The 20,033-nt window shown below is 36.9% G+C and overlaps 1 protein-coding gene across 2 annotated transcripts in view; it reads right to left on the reverse strand.

The window, feature by feature from the left end:
* Positions 1-15,309: 15,309 nt before the first annotated feature.
* Positions 15,310-20,033, reverse strand: part of THBS2 (thrombospondin 2) — a 32,548-nt gene continuing 27,824 nt past the window's right edge. For both annotated transcript variants that reach the window (XM_041423934.1, XM_041423925.1), the window contains exons 21-22: positions 18,114-18,253; positions 15,310-17,437 (exon numbers count right to left, since the gene is read on the reverse strand). In XM_041423934.1, coding sequence (XP_041279868.1) covers positions 17,430-17,437; positions 18,114-18,253 — 148 coding nt within the window. In that variant the 3' untranslated portion in view covers positions 15,310-17,429. The remainder of the gene's footprint in view (positions 17,438-18,113; positions 18,254-20,033) is intronic.

Below are 20,033 nucleotides of genomic sequence, written 5' to 3' on the forward strand. Positions count from 1 at the left end.
CTGTAAGAGTAGAGGTGATTGTCATGAAAATGGGGAAACCATTTTTATGACATTAAAAAAAAAAATCCCAACAACTTATGTTTCTCTGTTACACAATTTCTTGAAATAAAAAGATGAAGCCTCCACAGCATAGCCTGTGTTAATATCATAACTTGACTGAGAAAGCCAAAGGTCATTTCCAGTGGGATGCCAGCAAAGCTGATGCCACATTGCAACACAGCATGTCTTATTTAATTCCCTAGTGAAGAAGCATGTAGTGGGATGGCTGCTGTCCTGTTGGAAGGCAAAGCTTTGTATTGAAGGAGCACAGCAGGGAAAATTGCTCTAAGGAACAGATACAATGTCTGGCTCCAGTTCCTATCTGGGATTACACATTTGATTTTCTGGTTTCTGAAAAAGTGAGCATGAATGCAACTGTAACTTGTCTTTATGGCTGGCAGAAACCTCTCACATACTCCTTGCATCTCTGAACCACCTGGTATGGCAGGCCTGCTCCTGTGCTTCACTAAAAGACCACCAAACCCGGTATGAACCACAAATAACCTCAAGTTTTACAAAAGAGTCAGCCCTGCCAAGTCTTTCAGATCAGAGAAGTTCAGAATAACATTTGAGTGCATCTGAATAAAAATTTTCAGGGCCCTGTGGGGCCTGCCTCCTTCCTTCCCTCCCTCGTTTCTTCCTAGAAGGAAGGCTGGGCTGTTGTACCCCTTAAAATCACCAGATTATCAGAAAGACAGTAGTCAAAGCTTTGGACCACAAGCATTAGGATTACAAGATGATAATAAATTTAGTAATATGGGACTTAGCTTTTAAAGAGTGTCACGTTTCTGAATAAATCTAGCCTAACAGATTTTGAGAGTAGCATTAAAAAACTATATCCTTTCTATCTACCAGTAAAAATGAAAATAATATACTGTACACACAGTCATTTGTTATGGGATTGAAAACACTGACAGTAGTCCCATTATCATAGTGCTGGCATCAGAAAACATTTGTTGTATATTAGAAAGAATCCAAAACAGCTAATACATTCAGAAAGAAAGAAAGAAGAAAGAACAACCACCTCAAAGAATTCTTGTAGACAAAATTGTTTCTTTTTTTTTTTTTCTTTTTTTTTTTTAACAACCTTCAGGACTAGAATATCTGTAGCTATTTTTTAGTCTGCTTTGTGAGTGAGAACACATCCCATCCTTCCTGCAGAACTTCTCTGTTTTTCAAGACCTCATCATTCAAGACCTACAAGCATAACCTTGCAGAGAATGGAACTGTTTAAGTGTGGCAATAGGTGGCCTAATGAAATATTACCATACTGTTTCTTCAAGGGCTCCTTTGGCTTCTTGTGCCATTTATCATTCTCAGGATCACAGTGTTTACTTTGGACCTTTTTTCTGAAATTGCTCCTTGGTGTCTGATTGATTTGATGAATCACTGGGCCACCACTGCCCCTTGACCCTGTTCAAGAACAGGAATGTTTCTCCAAGGCTGGCAGCCCGTGCTCACTCCAGGCTCTGCTCCAGGTCTCTAAGGAGGAGCAGTCTTTCATGACACACAGTCTGCTTGGAGGAGTCCTGTTGACATCATCAGAATTGGCTTCCCTTGCACTCAGGTGGTAGGAGATGCAATTCAAGGAGGCATGAAAGATACAGGAGGATGGGGGAAAGAATGGTCTTCTTCCAGTCACAGATCAAATGTATTTTTTCATCACCAGACCAGAAATAGATTGCTTCAAATTGCCACTAAGGATCTGAGGCTGTTGGCCTGAGTGCAGCTGGGATTCCAGCTGAGCTGCTGTTGTTTGTTTAGGAACAACAATTGTTCTCAGTCAGGAACTTCAGAAAACAGCATGTGTTTGGAGAGGCAGGAGGATGCTGTCATTGCTGTGAAGTACCGTGTCCTCATGTCCCTACTCTGACTGCAGTGAGAGCTGAGACCTCTCAGCACTTTGTTGGCAGTGATCACCACCTCATGATTAGGTCCATGGACAATTAAGGCTTTCAGATATTCCCACAAGAAGTGATGAAGAGTTGCAAACATGAGGTTCTGATTCTCACTACTGTTATGAAGTGTGACTGCTGAAACATTAATTTCCACTTTGAGTATTTATCCGAATGTGTACTCCTCTCCTGTATGCACACACAACATGGGGTTGCAGTTTGAAATCTTTGGCCAGCAGGATCTGCTGGGAACATTCCTAATTCTTCTATGTCCACCTGCTGTGATGCCAAACTATAAGGGGCAGTTCATGTATGATAGGTTCTTGATATGATATGAGCACAGGTTCTTCTCAGCAGTCCTTTTCTCCCAGGATAATCATTGGTACTATACTCAATAGATGCAGTAGGGTTAGTTTAACAGTGGTAATTAGGTAGCCGTTCCCTGAAAGTTCTTTAATCAGATTTAGTTTGTAGACAGAAATCAAATGAGATTCCTTCTTTGGGATAAGCTCCTCCACACTGGGATTGCTGGATTGAAACAATGCCCATCTTTTAAGAAAAATTATTTCTTACTTAAAGAAAGCATCTTTTTACCAAGAAGGACCTCAGAAACTGCAAGAAGTATTTAAGGAGACCTAGTCAGCATCTGTAACAATGTCCTTACCTAATTATCCATGTGGAGACTGGAATAACTGCTAAGCTTTTTTTACAGAGACCAGAGGCTTTGTTAAGTTCAATAATAGAAAGGAAATCAACATTATTTACTTTTGCTTCTTTACCTTATGTCCTTGCTGGTTCAGAAAGGAACTCAGAGCACTGAGTAGAATCACAGCAGCATTGGACATCCAGATCTTGAAAGAAAAGATCAGTCCTGCTCTCAAAGGGGCCAACCATTCTTCCAGTTCACCCATAGCAGGGGACAACTGATACAGACAAGTGGAAAAGCAACCAACCGTCCAAACAGAAAGTAGGTTGCACAGAATTGGGGCAGTACTGTACATGAGAGGTGACCACAAAATAAACTTCTGAAAAAATTAAACTTCATACTGGATACTTATAAACTGGAGAGTGGTTTTGCAAGACACATGATGCAATCCTTCTGCTTCTAATCAGATTTGGAGCATTTTTTGACAAGCATGTTGAGAAACAGGACACCTGAAAATACTACAGTGGAAAAAAGAAAGGTGTTTCTGGCCTATAATGTGCCACTTATGAGAATAAATTGATACTGGATTGCATGGGAGGAAGTGATATAGAAAAAAATAAGTCTTCAAATAGTTTGGTAGTGAAGTAGTGCCTATGTTCACTGTGGATAGGACACGAAGTAATTGATTCATAGAGCAGCTAGAAATACTTCATAAATTAGGGAAATTCTGTCTGCAGCTGTGGTTAAGCATAATATCTAGGGCAGTTGTGAAATTCCTTCTCTGAAGAACAGACCAAGAAAATAATCTGTCAGGAATGGGTTAGATAGATGCTGCCCTGTCTTGAGGAGGAAGCATGGATCTGGACCATGGATCTTTCCTATTCTACAGCAATGATTTGATAGAGTATAAAACTATTTTTCATTGAAATAGAAGCAGCAGACCCTTGAACTACATTATTTTTTTCCCCTAAATATTTTCCTACCTTTCCCCCTGAATGCATGCCTTTTACTTTTATCCATGTCAGTGTCCAATACCATGAAGGAAGATAATTAGTCTAAAAGATCTTACCTGCTAGAGGACAAACTAAACTCATTCCTCTCGGCTGTTCAAATCCTGCCTAAGACTTCCCATATAGATACTAATGAGAAAGAACAAAACCTGACATTTGGGAAAATTGTGTTCTGTTCCTCCATGACCTGTGGAAATCTGGGGAAACTCCCTTGACCTGCCTATTACACAATTCTCCATCTGCCCTTCTCTCCTCTCTTGACTTCCACACAGGTTTAAACATGTGTACCTTTAGTCTATCTTGGGCACTCAACAGATTTTCCAGGACAGCAAAATGCACCTCAAACTGTGCTTGTGCAGTACCCAGCAAGTTATCCATGAGTCTTGACTAGTACTAATACAGAACAAAGAAATTGAAACTTGGTTTTGTTTGTTTGCTTTAGTTCCACAGGAATAGACCACCTATGAGGGTTCTGAGGTATTTCCAGGGAGACATGCAACTCCATGGGCACTGGAACATCCCTCAGGAGCTTTATAAGACATCAAAGAGAAAGAGATTAAAGATCTGCCAATTATGAGGAAAGATTTCAATCTTTTTGTAACTTACTAGTAAAAAAGAGAGAATCCACATGGAAGAGAAAACTTAATCAATCCTATTGGCACAAAAATCATATATACTTTATAATCTTCAAAATGTCTGTAAAATTCAGCTCTGTCAAGTCAATTAAAAAACTTTCCAATGAGCTTAAAACTTCTGCTAGTAAGTAATTTACTAGCAGGTGATAGGCAGATGGAGAGCGTGGTTGTGCCAGCTTAATTTCTTTGAGAAACTAGGATTTGTAAGAACTCTACTCCAATTGCTAGTTAATTTTTCACAGTAAGATGGATACAAAGCATTTTCAGTATCTTTAATAGTTTACTGCTTTTGACTGTGTTTATTTTTTTCTGTTTTAAACTTTTCTTATTTTGACTGCTCTCAAAACAAAACCTTTTCAGTCAGAGAAATAAAGAGATAGAAGTCTTTGTAAAGATGCATCATCACAATTCTATCCAAGTGTCTAATTTTCTGATGGAAAGCAGGTATCTTGGGACCACTCAGGTAGTCCTGTTAGTAGTTAAAAGCAGTTCCAGCTCTAGATATCTACTGGTGTAAGTAGGACTGTACTCACTTCCTGCATCTGTCTAATAGAGTAGTCAGGACCCTGTCTTCCTTCGAGATCTGTGTAATTTGATAGTCTGCATGTGGTACTAAATACAGGTTAAATAGAAGATAACTGTACAGCCTCGCACATATCACTGTCTTAAACTCAGATTTAAGTTCACCACTGATTACAGATTTTCCTGCTCAGTCTAGTTTGCTGTTGAAACTTTGCTATTAACAATGAAACACCTGAATACAGTGCTTCTAGGAGTCTGTGTAAGAGCTCCTTTATTTTTCCATCATTTTCTATACTGTCACAGAGTGGCTGAAGTGGAAATGGACTGCTAGAAAATGTTTAGCCAAACTCTCTGCTCCAAGCAGAGCCAGCTGGAACAGTTACTCAAAACTGATTTTTGGTTTAGTGATGAGGTCTCTTACATCCAAGCAATGGCCTATATCTCACTGCAGCATTGCTAAATTTTTGGGAGATGACTTGTAGCTATTCCAATATTGTTAATAACTCTAAAATTAGCAATGTCAGGTGAATGCAGCTGTTAGGATCCAGAATCACAAACCTTTGGGTCCTTCTGTCTGATCAGAGATTTTTGCTTCAGTTCAGAAATAAGTCATTATTAAGTCATTCTATTCAAATGCCTTAGTGCAGGGATGTGAGTCAAAGACAAGGTCATCTTGGATGAAGTCACTCCAGTGAGCACAGGCAGTGAATCCTCCTGAATCTGCATTGTCAAACAAACACTTGCTCTCATCTGCCTGGATAAAATTAAGTGCATCTTGAAAATAATGATTTTATTTATATCCTGTTAGCGTTCAGGAACACATAGTCACGGAATGATTTTATGTAGGTGCTTTTATTGAAGAGCTCTGGGTGTCAGGGGTACAGACCCAAATCTGGCTCCTCCATGGGTTCGTGATGAACATGTTTGAATATTCTATCGTTATATAACTTACATATTAATTATTAAAATTACATTGTTCTACTGTATACATTGATTTCATCCAAGCATAGGTTTCTCGTGATCCCCCTCAAACCCTTGAACATAGTTTCTCATGATTCTTTTTACTATTAAACAATAATCATATCTAAACAATCATCACATCTAACAATTGTATCATTTATCATGTACTGGTTACGCAGGTGCAATTTCACATGACCTGGCAAACACAAGGCCTAATGTTTCCCAGGGCCTATTTTAACATTTTCCCAGGGCCTACTAAGCCTAGGTTTCTTTCTAACTCCCCAAATTTTCTATGATTTTAAAATGTTTTACTATCAATCCCACTAGGAGTTTGTAAGATAAATTTTCTCACTTAAAGGCTGTAACAGAAAGATATGGAATAATTATGATTTTATATTCACTTTTCAGTAGATCACAACAGGAATGGTGTTTTCCCTCTGCATCCAAAAGAACCGTTTTTAAAATCTTCTTTTAAGTCTTCTTCTGGCTTGGACTTGAGCTTTTCAGCTTTACTTGTCCTATCTTATATACCTAAATTAAAAAACAAAAAAAGTGTTCCAAGAAAAGACTGTTTTCCTATGCTAACTGAAAAGAATGTATAAAAAGTTAAGCCAGGTGTAGATATCTACTCAGATGGTTAAATGCCATTTCTGGTTGGGTTTGGTAGTTGGTTTTCTCTCCTTCTCCCCTTTCCCCCCCTATCCCCCTCCCATAACATCTTCTGTCTCACACATCTGGAAATAAATCTTTACTTACAGCTATATCTGCAAATGGGGCATTGTGGTACACAGACCAAATGGAATGGCCAATCCTTTATGACCGGCATTCCTTTGGGAAACTTGATTTAACAGTTGTCCTCAGTTCAACATTAACAATCTCAAATAATTTCTGTTTTCATCTCTAAGAGCCCTCAGTATTTCCTAGTTATGAACATGGATCAGTGGTCTTCATACTGTTCTGAAAGTATTAAGAAAACAGAAAAAGAGAAAAATCTCCCAAGCAAAAGGAATATAAGTGAAGAATGCCATCTCTGTAAACTCACTCTGAGGAAGATAATGTCTGTATTTTACATATACATCAAACTCTTCATCCTGCTTTTGCACAAGCGAAGTAAGAATTTGGCTTTCTGCTTTTATAGTTATTTAATAAAAAATGTACAGCAACAAAGAAAGCCTAGCAGCTGACTGCTGATGCACACAGCACAGCAGCTCCCCAGGGTATTCTGCCATGCATCTTAGGTGGTTCAGATAGTGGCTGATAGTCTCTGCAGACTAGACCATACATTTCTGCAAGTACTGCATATGACCTGGGCACAGTATTTTTCTCCCTCTGCCCACTTCTTTTGTGTGGTTTGTCAGTTGCTATAAAATTTCATGTGATTTTATTGCTGCTGCTTTTCCTGTACTCATTCCTCTAAGCCACATCTAGAATGTTACATGTCTGCATATGACAGATTTCTGCTGGCTTTTCAATAGCTTCAACAAAGTGATATCAGCATAAATACTGTAAAAACGTGGAGGCCCTTTGCAGCACAAATCATCACAATATGTCTCCATCTGCCACTGAAAGTTTAGTACTGATATTTTTTTGTCTATGACTATTTTGAGTCAGCAGCTATGCTGTTGTTAACAGGAATTGTGCAATAAATACATTTCTCATTGTGAATTGCATGCTAAACTCTGTTCACATGAACATCTACTTTGAATATGTCTAAATACAGTTTTGTCTATTTGTACATACATAGTCACAAGTGCTTTTTGCTTTTTGAATGACTCACAGGGTGAGTAAAGTGAGTAACGTTAGTATCCTTGACTCAGTAATCAACAGAAGACCTATATTAATAGACTTTATTAATTGAGTTTCCCAAGGCTTTGTGCCTCAGAGTTAAATCACACAAATTCAGATGCACTCCCCCTGCTCCTCACCATGCATTATCTTAGTCTCACCACAAGAGCTGGACTTCTCCCTTCCTCCATGGCAGCATCTCTGGCACTCATGAAGCTCTGTAATGCTTTCTAAATAAGCAAAAAAGCTCTCTCTGAGAGTTAAACAGTTAAACAATTTTCTTTATAGTACACAAAATGTGTTTCATTTAGTAGGAATATAAGGAGGATTATTTTTTTGCAATTTACTCCCTGGAGTGAAATATCATCAATAGAAAGGGAATGAAAAAGAACTTTCGATAGATAAGGTAGCAGATATATTGACATTCATAGTTCTGTATTAGACAAGTTTTACAAAAAGTCCCCTTGGCTTAATATACTTCAGGAAATAAAACTGAAGAAAATTTAGAAATCCCTGAAAGCCCCCATCAGGAACTGCTATTAGATGCTGTTGGACCTGGCAAGTAGCAGTAGCAATTCCTACCATCGGCCTTTTTATCTTAATTTTTCTTTTTTCACCTTCTCAGAACGTGATGGTCTGTAATGCTAAGTGACTCCCACCACCTTGACATTGCTATGCACTTCCAAGATTTGTGGCAGGTAAAAAGGGGAGGATTTTCTATCTTTCCTATAGGTTACCCTAAGAGAAATGGAACAACTTTTCATACAATAGGGACGTTACAGACATAAATCTGCGTCACAGCCTCAGATGATGAGATAGAAAATTATGGTTATGGCAGGAAATTAAAATGCTCTGAGATTGTTTCCTTTTGAATCAATAACTTTTTCACAGTTTCAGTTTTATTTTACATTTCAAATACAAAACATTTGCAACATAATTGTCAAGCTTTTTGCTAAAAAATGATGTATGTATCTCAAAATTTTGAACATGTCAATGGAAAACTAGCAGTCATGATAAAGCAAATTGCCAACATTTTCTTATCCTACAAGGACACATCTATGCAGACTATTGAATGAACAGTAGAAGAGGTAAAGGTACTTCCATTTATTACCTTATTAATCACAGTGAAATGTTTACAGTTTCTTGCAAAAATTAATGTTTCCTCTTGAGAAATACCAGTTCTGTGTCTTGAATTGTTTAGATGTCACACCCCAAAGGTTTTCCAAGTCATTCCCCAGTGTTAAAACTTTACTAGAATATTGCAGGAAGGGGCATAAAAATGTGCACTGATAATGTCTTTTCCATATCCATATGGAAATGCAGCATCAAAATTGGACAGAAAAGTGAACTTTCTCTTTATAAGAAGGTCATATGTGCCAACACACACATTAATCTCTTTTGAAACTATAGATATTAATGCAACCATTTTACAAATAATCTTTTATTTCTGAAAGTACTACAAAAACTAGTGGCTCCATTCTGTCTTGGGAATATGCATGAAGAAGTTAATATGAATAGTTGATATGGAATAGGTTGTGATTTACCAACTGCATTGGTAAATCACAATATTTAATACTTTGTCAGGAGAAACAACAGAGGGAAGAAAGTATGTATATAATTAGGGAGCTAAACAATGGACACTTTTTGAGAAATAGGACCCACCACATTATGAACTTGTCCTGGACAGGAAACAAAATGCACAAGCAATGATCCTTCCAGTATTATAACACTACAGTGGTTTGCACTGGAGTTTCCCTAAGAACTCTTTCAAATCATTCCATTCTCTGGGACATACAGGAGCACTATGAAACCCCGGTTCATAGAAGGAAAAAAAAAGCAGCACTGGCACAAATGTTCCAGAAATAAACAAGTAAGACTGTTTAATTTTAGTCTGTATGCATCATTAAGAAAACAAATAAATCTTAAGTGCAGTATTCAGGTGCTAAATCTGGAACTAGATTGTACGCAGATGCATTGCCGTAAGGCTAGGGGAACGTAATTTTAGTACAGGCAACACAGAAGCCGTGGAGCTGACCTGCAAATTTCAGAGGGTGAAATACTGTCCATGGTCTTGGCACATATTCCCCCTTCTCTGTACAAGACTGTACCCAGGACAGCTGTAAGCAGAACTTCTTACCTTGCCTATTTCTTTGGCTGTCATGACAGGTCAAATGGATTCGTGCCACAGATGCCAGGTTCTGATTTCAGTAACTCAGTTGTACTACATCTCTTATCAGAAGGCTATTAATGCCTTCTGGAAGAGAATTGGAAGAGAACAGTTCTTCCCCTCCACAGAAGAGTCAAATGGTTCTGGATAGAACATTCCTGCCCAGGACATGTGATTTCAGTAAAAACCAGACTTCAGATCTTCCATGCAGTTAAGAATGGTTGCTAATAACAAAAATAATCTCCTCATTTTTATGTTACTATAGATGGAAACAGAAAAAAAACCCACAACTCTAAGAACTGAAAAGGTTACATGGAGGATCCTTCAGTCACTGCAAAAAAGTGGGTATTATCCATGCATCTTCAAATATTTAAAACAGTAAATATTTCACCCCCACTTTGAAAATATTCCATAGACATTATTTGTCTTAATAATAAACTCAGATAATATATTGAATACCAGGGTAATTTTTTTAATTAGGCATTAGCTCCAAAGCATTTTTCTGCACTCAAAACTGCAGATATGTTTGAAAATCTGGACCTTACAGTGTATTGGTTTCAACCTGCCGAATATAACAAGTTAGCAGGAAAGAGTTCTTTTCATACGTGCCTCTAGCATAGTGCCCCACGGTTGAATGAATAACTAGAAGGTAAACAAGGAAATATGGAAGCATTCAGTTAAGATTGCCTATCTTAATTTCTCTTAAAGGGATGTCAATTCATTTTTAGAGGAAATTCTGAAACAGAAATAGCAGGAGATGATTTTTTTTCATATTGTCATAATGACTTGTGCCTTCATGTTTTAAAATAGATGGTCTTGTGATAAAGTCAATGCCTTAGTGTTCAGAATCTCACTGTTTCATTTCTGTTCAGCTACAGCTTCCCTTTTCCTTATGTTTAGGAGCAGGAGGATATTATCTTCTCACACCACAGCAATGGCTGATGCTAGGCACAAAGAACAACAGGTTTCTTGATTGTCCAGTGATGGACAATACAATTTCTATGCAGAGTTGAGAAGTCTTCCTGTCTATAACCACGAATGGCCTAATTTAATTCCATTTAATGAATAATACTGATTTAAGGTGTATTTCAAGTTTGGACACCAGTCTTTGGTGGAGACATCAAATAAGATGACCCAAAAAGATAATTTATCATTGCTGACCCTTTTAATATTGTTAAATAAACAAAGAAAGCTATAAAGTCTTCTACAAGAAGTAATTAACTAAATCCTATGGAGGGATTTGGAACTGCAGAAAAAAATAATTGTCTGAGTGTCCTCTGTGTAAAATTGAGTTTGCTTCCTTCTGAAATAAGTAGGAGTTTTACATTGATATGTAACAAATCTGAAAGCTAAGTGACTCTTTATTTCTGTCTTCAAATTAAAAAAAAACTACTTAAAAGAAATAATTTCCAAGAAGAAAAAACCAAAAAATAATGTGGTCTATTGCCATTTACTGCCTGTATATGCTCCATTTCTCTGAAAATTGTGTAGATTTTATCTGAGCATTTAATAGTGTTCTGGTTTCCTTCCCTCTCCTTTATAGCACTGGAACTTTTTAAATGGAGAACTGTTGTTTTCTAGAACAGTGATTGACAATGTCTTTGGAACTTAATCTCACTTGAGAAGGCAATTGATCTTCCAGTTGTCACTAGTTTCAGCTCCAAACACTGTCCCTATTTCTTCAGAATCCAGTGACCTACTACATGTAGTTAAACCCACTGGATTACATCCACATCCAGATGGGTGGTCCTTTGCTTCTGGCTGCAAAAACCTAGACACTGAGCTGAATCTTTAAAAACCAGGGCAGATTAATTTGCTTGGGCTCCACCTCTAAAATGCTGTAAACTCAAAAGTACTCCAGTCTCACCAGCAAGGAGTGTCTTAACAATGTCTTTCTAGTGGGTTATTGCTATTTGCAAGAAGGCAGAAGCAGCAACTCCAGGAAGTACACTGGATTGAATGATCAGTCCATCTTGCATGAAACTGAAACCATTAGGTTTACATGTGAAAAAAAAATTGATCAAAAATTATCTTTTGCAGCAGCTAACAGTGCCTGCAGCTTGCTATCCTTTCCTGTTTTCTTTTCCATCAATATTATTTAAAGAGAAAAAATCAGCTCATAAAGGGGGTGTCAAGACTATCTGCCAGAAGTTACTGAATGACTATGTAATCTCAATGATTAAAATAATTTTCTAAATTAAAAGTTACCTTATTACAGCTTTTGCTAAGATGCGAAGTGTAATTTGTAATGCAACCCTACAGCTTCCAGAGGCTGGTGCATTTAGCAATGCTGAAAAGAATTCAGAAATGACAGCAGTGTCTAAAAAGAAATTCACTTGCTTCTAAAAGAGAAACACCAAACACTTCTAGCTCTAAATATATGAGGAAGAACAGGTAATGATCAGTGATAATTGACAAGAGGAAAGGTTGTAAGAGATCTGTCCAACTCATTTACCTGATTCCAAGCGCGGCCAGCAGCAGCTGGCTAGGGAAGGCATTAAGAACAAGCCAAGCGCAGAATGATACTTAATCTTTGCAAAATATGTAGATGTTCTTCTCTGTGCATGTGCGTATATATATCATATCTGCACAAGATCTAAAATGATAGATTTGGAGAAGGCCATAAACATGGAGAGCATCCTGTACCTACAACAAAATATCAACAACACAACAGCTGATCTTTTTAGCAAGCAGAGGAAATTCTTCTACCTTTGATGTACCACATGAACCCATCACAGACACTTGCACAAAGCAGTAAAAGCAAAGTAGGATATTGTTTTTCTAACACAGCTTTATGATGAAATACATACTATTAATTCCTTTCCAAAGTCTGGGAGAAATCAAGCCTGTCAATGAAATTTAACTGCAACAGATGTGAAATTGGTAAAAAGGAAATTTATACTGCACAGAGTGTATAATCAATCTCCAGAGCTCTCAATAGGAGGAGAATTGGGATTAAAAATCTGGGATATTTTTATGAATAACAATAATATTTGCAGTTATGTTAGTGCAAAATAAACCACGCAGGCACAAAGGCAGACCCACCCATTTATTGCCTGCGACTAAGAATGATGTTTTCCTTCCAGGAGTGCTAATGTATGGTTTTTAATGATAAATACTTGACATCTTGCTCTAGTGAATTTGATATAGGCAGCTTTCAAGAAGTAGGATAATAGATTAGAAGAACCTTTGGTTTAATCAGCACCAGGTTTCTTTTCCTTCAAAGTCTGCCTTCCTCATCTACAAGGGTGGTCTCCACAATGGAAACAATGCTGTGCCAAGTTATTACATCATTATATATTTTTTTCAAATGGCTTTAGAGATCAGATGTTCCCATGCAAGCATTAGAGCTCTTGCTCTGTGGATGTCTGCAGCACAAACCAAACACTGAATATCATCCAGCTATCACTGAAGCAAAACTTTGAGCTGACCAAGACAAGGGTTTGGCCCACTGACCGTGATAGTCTGTTCATTTCCTGTCCTGTCATGTAGCTAGCAGGGAGTACACACATATGTTAGTACTCATGATATATTACTTGGGCTGCCTGATGTGCAAAATCACTGGTATAATCCTTGGGTGGAATTATTTCCTTTCTTTCTGGAAGAAACCATGGCAAATCTGCTTCTCTTATAATGGAGAAATCCTTAAATACTGTGAGCTCATCTTAACTTTTCAGTGGCTTATCCGAAGTGTACCCAAAACCCCCACATTTTAGAAGTGGTCAAGAAGTCTCACCAGAACTTAATTTTAGGAGGGTTTTATGATTTCACAATTTCCTGGTTTTCTGGCTGGCTCAAAACCAGTTAAATGCACATAAGATATAACAAATATTTTAAAGGTGAGGAAACATATCACTAAATTTTAGTAGGTGGGAACATGACGCCCAGGGAAGTGAAAAAAAATTCTGCCTAGTATTACTCATATATTAGTGGCAGAATCCTCACCTGCTCTACTCAGCTTCCCCTTGTGAGAAAAAACAGCCTCTTCACAGGAATTTCACACCTTCTTCCATACCCATCTCTTCTTGGGAACCAGATGTGCAGACACCATATAATTTTTAAATATGTGTTTTCACCAAATTATGCAAATGCTTCTGAGTATATTCAAAAACATTAAGAAAGGTAGTTAGAGCAATGGACACAGGTCAGAGGATGCCGCTGCTTTAGGTGAACCTGCTCATTCCCAGCAATTTTGCTTTTTTTGGTTCCTTCCCTTCTGTATTTCCGAGACTCTGTATTAGTGCTAAAGTGCTGCTGTGTAGCACTCACATTCTCTGGAAAAATCCCTTCGCCCAGAATTTTTCACCTGGGAAGCTGAGAAGCCTCAGAGAAAAGGAAAACAGTAATTATCTCATTTGCTTCTCCCGTGTTTTGCTCCTTTGGAAAGTGTTTGGAGATTGTTTAGGCAGTTGTTTCATTGGTTTCTGGTGTGAGTTGTTTTCACTCATTGGCCAATCAGTGCCAAGCTGTGTGGGGACTCTGGAGAGAGTAATGAGTTTTCATTATTATCTTTTGAGCTTTGTTTTTCATTATTATCTTTTCATTCATTCTCTTATTATCTTTTCATTATTATCTTTTGAGCTTTTTCATTATTATCTTTTGAGCTTCATTATTAGCTTTTCTGTATTCTTTAGTATAGTATAGTATTCTTTAATATAATATAGTATTATAAAGTAATAAATTAGCCTTCTGAGAACATGGAGTCAGATGCATCATTCCTCCCTGCCACAGGGATCCCTGCAAATACAATACTGCTGTTATCTTTTCATACCAAACAGTTTACAAAACTCTTGAGAAAGTGGAGAATAAGTTCTTGATCACATTCTATTAGCTGAATAATGTCAATCACTGATGTCCAAGCAGCTGTCTACAGGACTGAAGATTTGTATTTTTTTAAAGGACCCACCAAGAAATGTGCTGAAGGCTACATAGCTTTCTTGTGTAACGTTTCAAGTATTCTCATGGGAATCAAAAGCCAAGGAAACCAAATAGCTGGGATATTTGTAAAGTCAAGAAAAGTTAGAACTTGTGTTCACAGCTCAAAAGTGGCATTTGACATGCTTGGCATTCTTATTTTTCCTAATGCAATTCAAATTCCCCTCCCTGTGCGTTGTTTATATTCATACGAAAGATGTCTCATGCTAAGAATTATTGTCTTGTATTTTATTCTCTTTGGTTTGTAATGACTCACCGGTTCCTGAAATTCTCCAGAAGGAAGGCAATCCCCACTCGCACCAACGAATCCCAATGACTCAGATGGGACTCAGAGAAGCAGCAGTTGCAAAATAAGATATATTTGTTCAAACACATAGCCAAGACACGATACAGAGAAGCAGGACCAAAATTTCTCATTCACAACACTATAAATAAAATTTGTGATTGTTTGCCAGATAAAAACTTCATGATGAATGATGTCTTGTCAGAGATATTAGGAAACCTGCTGTTTACAAACTTAGAAGACAGTCAGTGATTTTTTAGCAAAGCAACAGATTTCTTGGTTTGCTTGAAATGAACTGGTTTCCAGCAAGGCAAGAGGCTTAGCTAAGGGCTTAGCAGAATGGAATATTTTCTTTAAAGAAAAACTGTAACTATAAAAAAGGTAAAGAGATTTTGGATTATAAAAACTTTTTGCAGTTTATTTCCTATTGTTAATTTCTTAAAAATATATATATATAAATGAGGATCTGACTAAATGAATCAGGACGCCAATTGATAAATGTCTGTCCTTATAAACAAATAAATAATTATTTACAGTCTTTGGCAAAATGAAATTTCATCAGTCTCACTCTCTCACACACACTTGCAAGGAAAAAAAAAGAAAAAGAAATTTAAAAACCCTCATAAATAATTTACATAGAATAGGAAAATTATGATACAGTCCAAATATTAACATCTTCATCCCTAAACTGATGTCTGTCTGACAAAACAAAAAGCCCTACACAGCCATTACTCATTATATTTAATGAAGTCATCCTCCCTTCCACTTAGAAATTAGGGATGCCATTTGAAACACCAAAAGAAACAAATATTAAAAAAACCTCATAAAGAGGATTTGTGAAAACAAGAAAAAAATCCAAAACAAAAGAAAAACCAGAAACAAAACAAACTGAAATAAAGTAAAAAAAATTTGATAATATGAATACTATAAAATGTGCAATAAAGCCAGCAACTGTTGATTCCTTTCTAATGAATATAGCCACAAAATCTATTTAAAAGGAGAAAAAGTTGATACAACATTTAGCTCACTGTGCCCCAGAAGAAGGCAGAGGTACTGTATTCTTCCATCAGGTATCCCATCTATGAATAAAATTACATCAGCCTGTGTTCTTTTTGTGAACAAAGCTCATACATCTTAAACAAAACAAAAATGTTAAGCATGTCTATACTATTGTTTATCTGAGTAACTGTTGTATCTGTTTAGAATAAACACTGGTACCCCTTCAGCATTATTTAAGAAGTTCTATATACAGCAGACATAGGTAACAATACAAAAATATTAAAATTAGGGTAACTGAATATATATTAAGGTTCCATTTGTAAATTCCTTATTATTATTCATTTAACTTTAAAGTATACATGACTATAACCCATGGAACTATACTTAAGACATGCTCTGACAATATCTACATATTGTGATATGCTTTCAAAAATAGCTTTAAAATACCATTATTTGTGAATATATTACTGATGGATTATATGCTTTAAAATCAATTATCAGAGAAGGTAGCTTGGTGTGATAATCACAATAAATACTAACAAAATATTTATAAATGGAACCTTAAATTCATATGTTACCAAATTAAGTAATGGCAGCATTGCCACATTTTCAAAAACCCACATCAGGATTCAGGATGTCAAAGTGCTTTTTGCAGCAGAGGTGGAAAAGTGGTTCAGGTTCATTTTGCTCCACACAGTCACGGTATATTCTTTATTACAATGCAATGCAGAATATGATGAAAACAGGGCAACCGGAAATAACTTTTTGAAAGTCAGACAATAGTGATAGCTTCAGATGATTAAATGAATCACTCTTCCCCCTCACAAAAGAGTTTCTAGTTCAACTCTGTTTGGCCTAAAAGCCCCTACTAAAGAATGCTTTAGGTTGCAAATTTGACAGTTCTACCAATAATAATATTAAAGAGTGTTAATAAGAGCATCCTTATCAACTAAGCAAATAGTTTTCAAATAAAGAAATGTTTATAATTGATCTTTAATATCCAAAGTAATTTTCACTGTTGGTGTGGCCCTCCATTGCTTTGCTAAAATTAGACCAAGAAGCTCTGTGTTACTGAAGTCCAGTCTTGATCAGAGCTAGGGAGTGTCAAACATACACCCAAAAAATTAAGACACGTTTGTCCTCACTTAAACATAACAACTGATAATCATCATCCCCCCTCTTTTTCTTCATATATATAAATACATTAAGTAATTACATTTTTATATGTAAACGTCATTCTTTAAAAAAGACAAGTAAACAAACAAACACATTTTGCTAAGTTTTCACTCTACAAAAGTGTTCTAATGTATCAATCTGCTTTTGCTTCAGTGGTGGGTCCGACGTTCACATTTCATTAGTCCTGGCTGTGAGAAGGCACTTGGATAGAAGGGTGGCTGAAGCACTCCTGGCAGCTGGGAGGATCCTGGAGAGTGGAGCATGAGGAGAGAGGACAGGAGGTACACAAAAATAGAAACTGGGAGTACCAGGGTGTACTGAGGTGTCTGGGTTGCATAGCATCTACAGTACTTTGCTGGTAATGCAGCAACCATTGCTCAAGCATCTGAAAGAAATGGGAAAAATATATTAATTGTAATTGGGGTTTTTTTGGTTAGGAAGTCAATCAAACAAGAACTCCACCATGATACACTTAAGAGATGCAGTAGAACACCTTCTGTTCTTCATTTTCCTACAAACAGAAGGACATTTATATAAAAACACATGTGCCTACATATAAAGAGACAAGCATGTGTATGTGCAGCTATGTATCTAGCTGCATAAAATCATATACAAGAAAACCTAGAAAAGCATTATCTGTATTTCAAAACATTTCAGACAAGGCATTACAGACGGACATGCTCATTCAAGAGATCTGCTCTGTTTTCCATGCCTCTTGAAGGTGAGGGGTGATCCAGAAGTACCTCTCTGCCTGCAGGACATACAGAAATAGCCCACACAGGACAGTGGATATACAGAGAGAATTCTAAGCAAGTCTCTCTCAGAAATTTCTACCTCATTTTTTCCAGATGGATAATATTAAACATCTGGGGTTTATTATTCAAATTGAGGATATTTCTAGGGGGCAAGAGGTATTCATGGCATTTCACCAAAGGTTTATGCGACGCTATGATGATACAGATTGCTTTTCATTTACAGGATACTTTTAATTTAGACACGATGTGCTCATTCCACAAGTTATGAAAGGCTTAAGCGTCTTCCAGACATTTTTTGTAACTAACCTCTGCATTCATATTTGAGGTCAGAGAAATAGACCATCTCTTGAGAGAAGACAAAAAGACCTAATCGTCCACCAGCAAAAGTTGTATCATAGATTGGTCCAGAATCCACCATGACTTGTTTCCCTTCATAAACCAGAACTCTGTAAAGAAGAACATAAATTAAACAAGGAGGATAATACAGTATCCAGTGTAAGAGCTGGTAAGAGCCTGTAAAAACTGGAACACAATTAATTTTAACAAGGCACCAGAAAACCCAGCCTCAGTAGGTTGTAAGATCCTTGTAAGGATCACTTCTCATCTCTATCTCACACCCACATGGCTGGCAGTCATAACACATTAATCTGAAGCAGTGGGGCTGCTCCTTTAGTGTTTTCATGCACACCATCTGCAAAAGATTTCCCAGTTCTTTATTTAGAACAGTCATGTCTCCTGGAATGAACTGTCATGGACTAGCATTCACTGACAAGCCCTTGTCCCAGTGAACTCAGGGGTTAGCACATGACCTTGTCACATCATTGAACAAAGATGTCTTTGCAGCTGTGTGAACAGCTGATTTATTTATCTTTAGGTGCAAGGGCCAACATCAGAAATTGGAAGAACCATCCCTTTAGAGTCAAACAAAACATTAATCTGAGACATGCTGAATCTCAATTTCAGACATTTTAAGAGCTTAATGAAAGCTGGAAGGATTTGGACACAAAAAGCTAGACTAATAATAAATTGGAAAAGTAGAATTTTTGTTTTTTTGGTTCTTGGAGGTCTTTTTTAGTATTTCAGGCATTGACCCTGGAGACAAAAGACCTTGAAAGTCAGCACTTCATTTTCTTACTTTATCAGAGAGACTGCATTTCTGCAGACTTGAATCCTCTGCTTCTCCTGGGAGACCTTGAGATAGTCTAGATTTCTAGGATCTCTGTCTCCTTGCCCAAATGATAAATTGCTCTATAGTTTGTTAATTAGACTAGTCTTTGGAGTCAGGGATTATTGTCCTGCTTCAATTGATAATATATTAGTTATACACAGCAAGATGGTTTCACATGAGGATGAAAACACTTGAGCAGCTTCCTAGAACTCAGTGGTTAGGTAGGGGCAGATTTCTGTTAAGACAGAAATGCATGTCCAGCACTTGTAAAAAAAAAGTGTTCTGTTTCCTGAAAAGTGCACAAAGACAAGCATGAAACTGCTCCCTGAGATCAGTATTTATTGGATGGTGAAAAGAACAGTAAAAAAAATGACAGATTTTCATGTTCATGTAATCCTATTAAATATAATTCTCAAAATATCAAGAACCCAAAACATATGGAAAGAATTTAATAGTTCGTTGAACCCATCAAAAAAAAGTACATAGCTCTTATCATGTTCATATGGAATTTATATTTCTGTACAAATAAATTGTTTCATGACTTCATTCGTGAAAAAAAATTAATTCATTTTCTCTCAGAACACCCTAAAGTATGAAGGAATTTAATGCCCCAAACCACAGAATTTGCCATGCTAGATTAATCTAATGTGATACCAGTGGTAACATTTTTGTCTGACACCATGTAGATTCTGTAAAGGAAGTTACAGATAACAGCAACATGAATTAAAAAAAATAAAGTTTATTTTTGACCTTTGTCAGTCAATGCTTTGCACTGCAATACACTGAAGCATAAAGAAACTTCTCTCTTTAGAAAAAAACAGGTAACTTAATCTATCCGAATTTGTCTACCCTTTGTCTTTCACAGACAAATGAAAACTCCTGCACATACGCACAAGCAAGACCTTTGGAGGTAAGGTCTGACTCTACTCCATGAAAAATATCCTTTATAGTTACAGTAGTTAAGAAGATAAAACTGTCATGGGCAGTTAATGCTCAGTCTTTGGAACATCAGCTAAACAGCTGGGCTCTACAGAAAGTCATTTGCCACAGCTCCTTGT

This window comes from Onychostruthus taczanowskii, unplaced genomic scaffold (assembly GCF_017590055.1).
Source record: "Onychostruthus taczanowskii isolate IOZ18803 unplaced genomic scaffold, ASM1759005v1 scaffold111, whole genome shotgun sequence".
NCBI classification, from domain to species: domain Eukaryota; kingdom Metazoa; phylum Chordata; class Aves; order Passeriformes; family Passeridae; genus Onychostruthus; species Onychostruthus taczanowskii.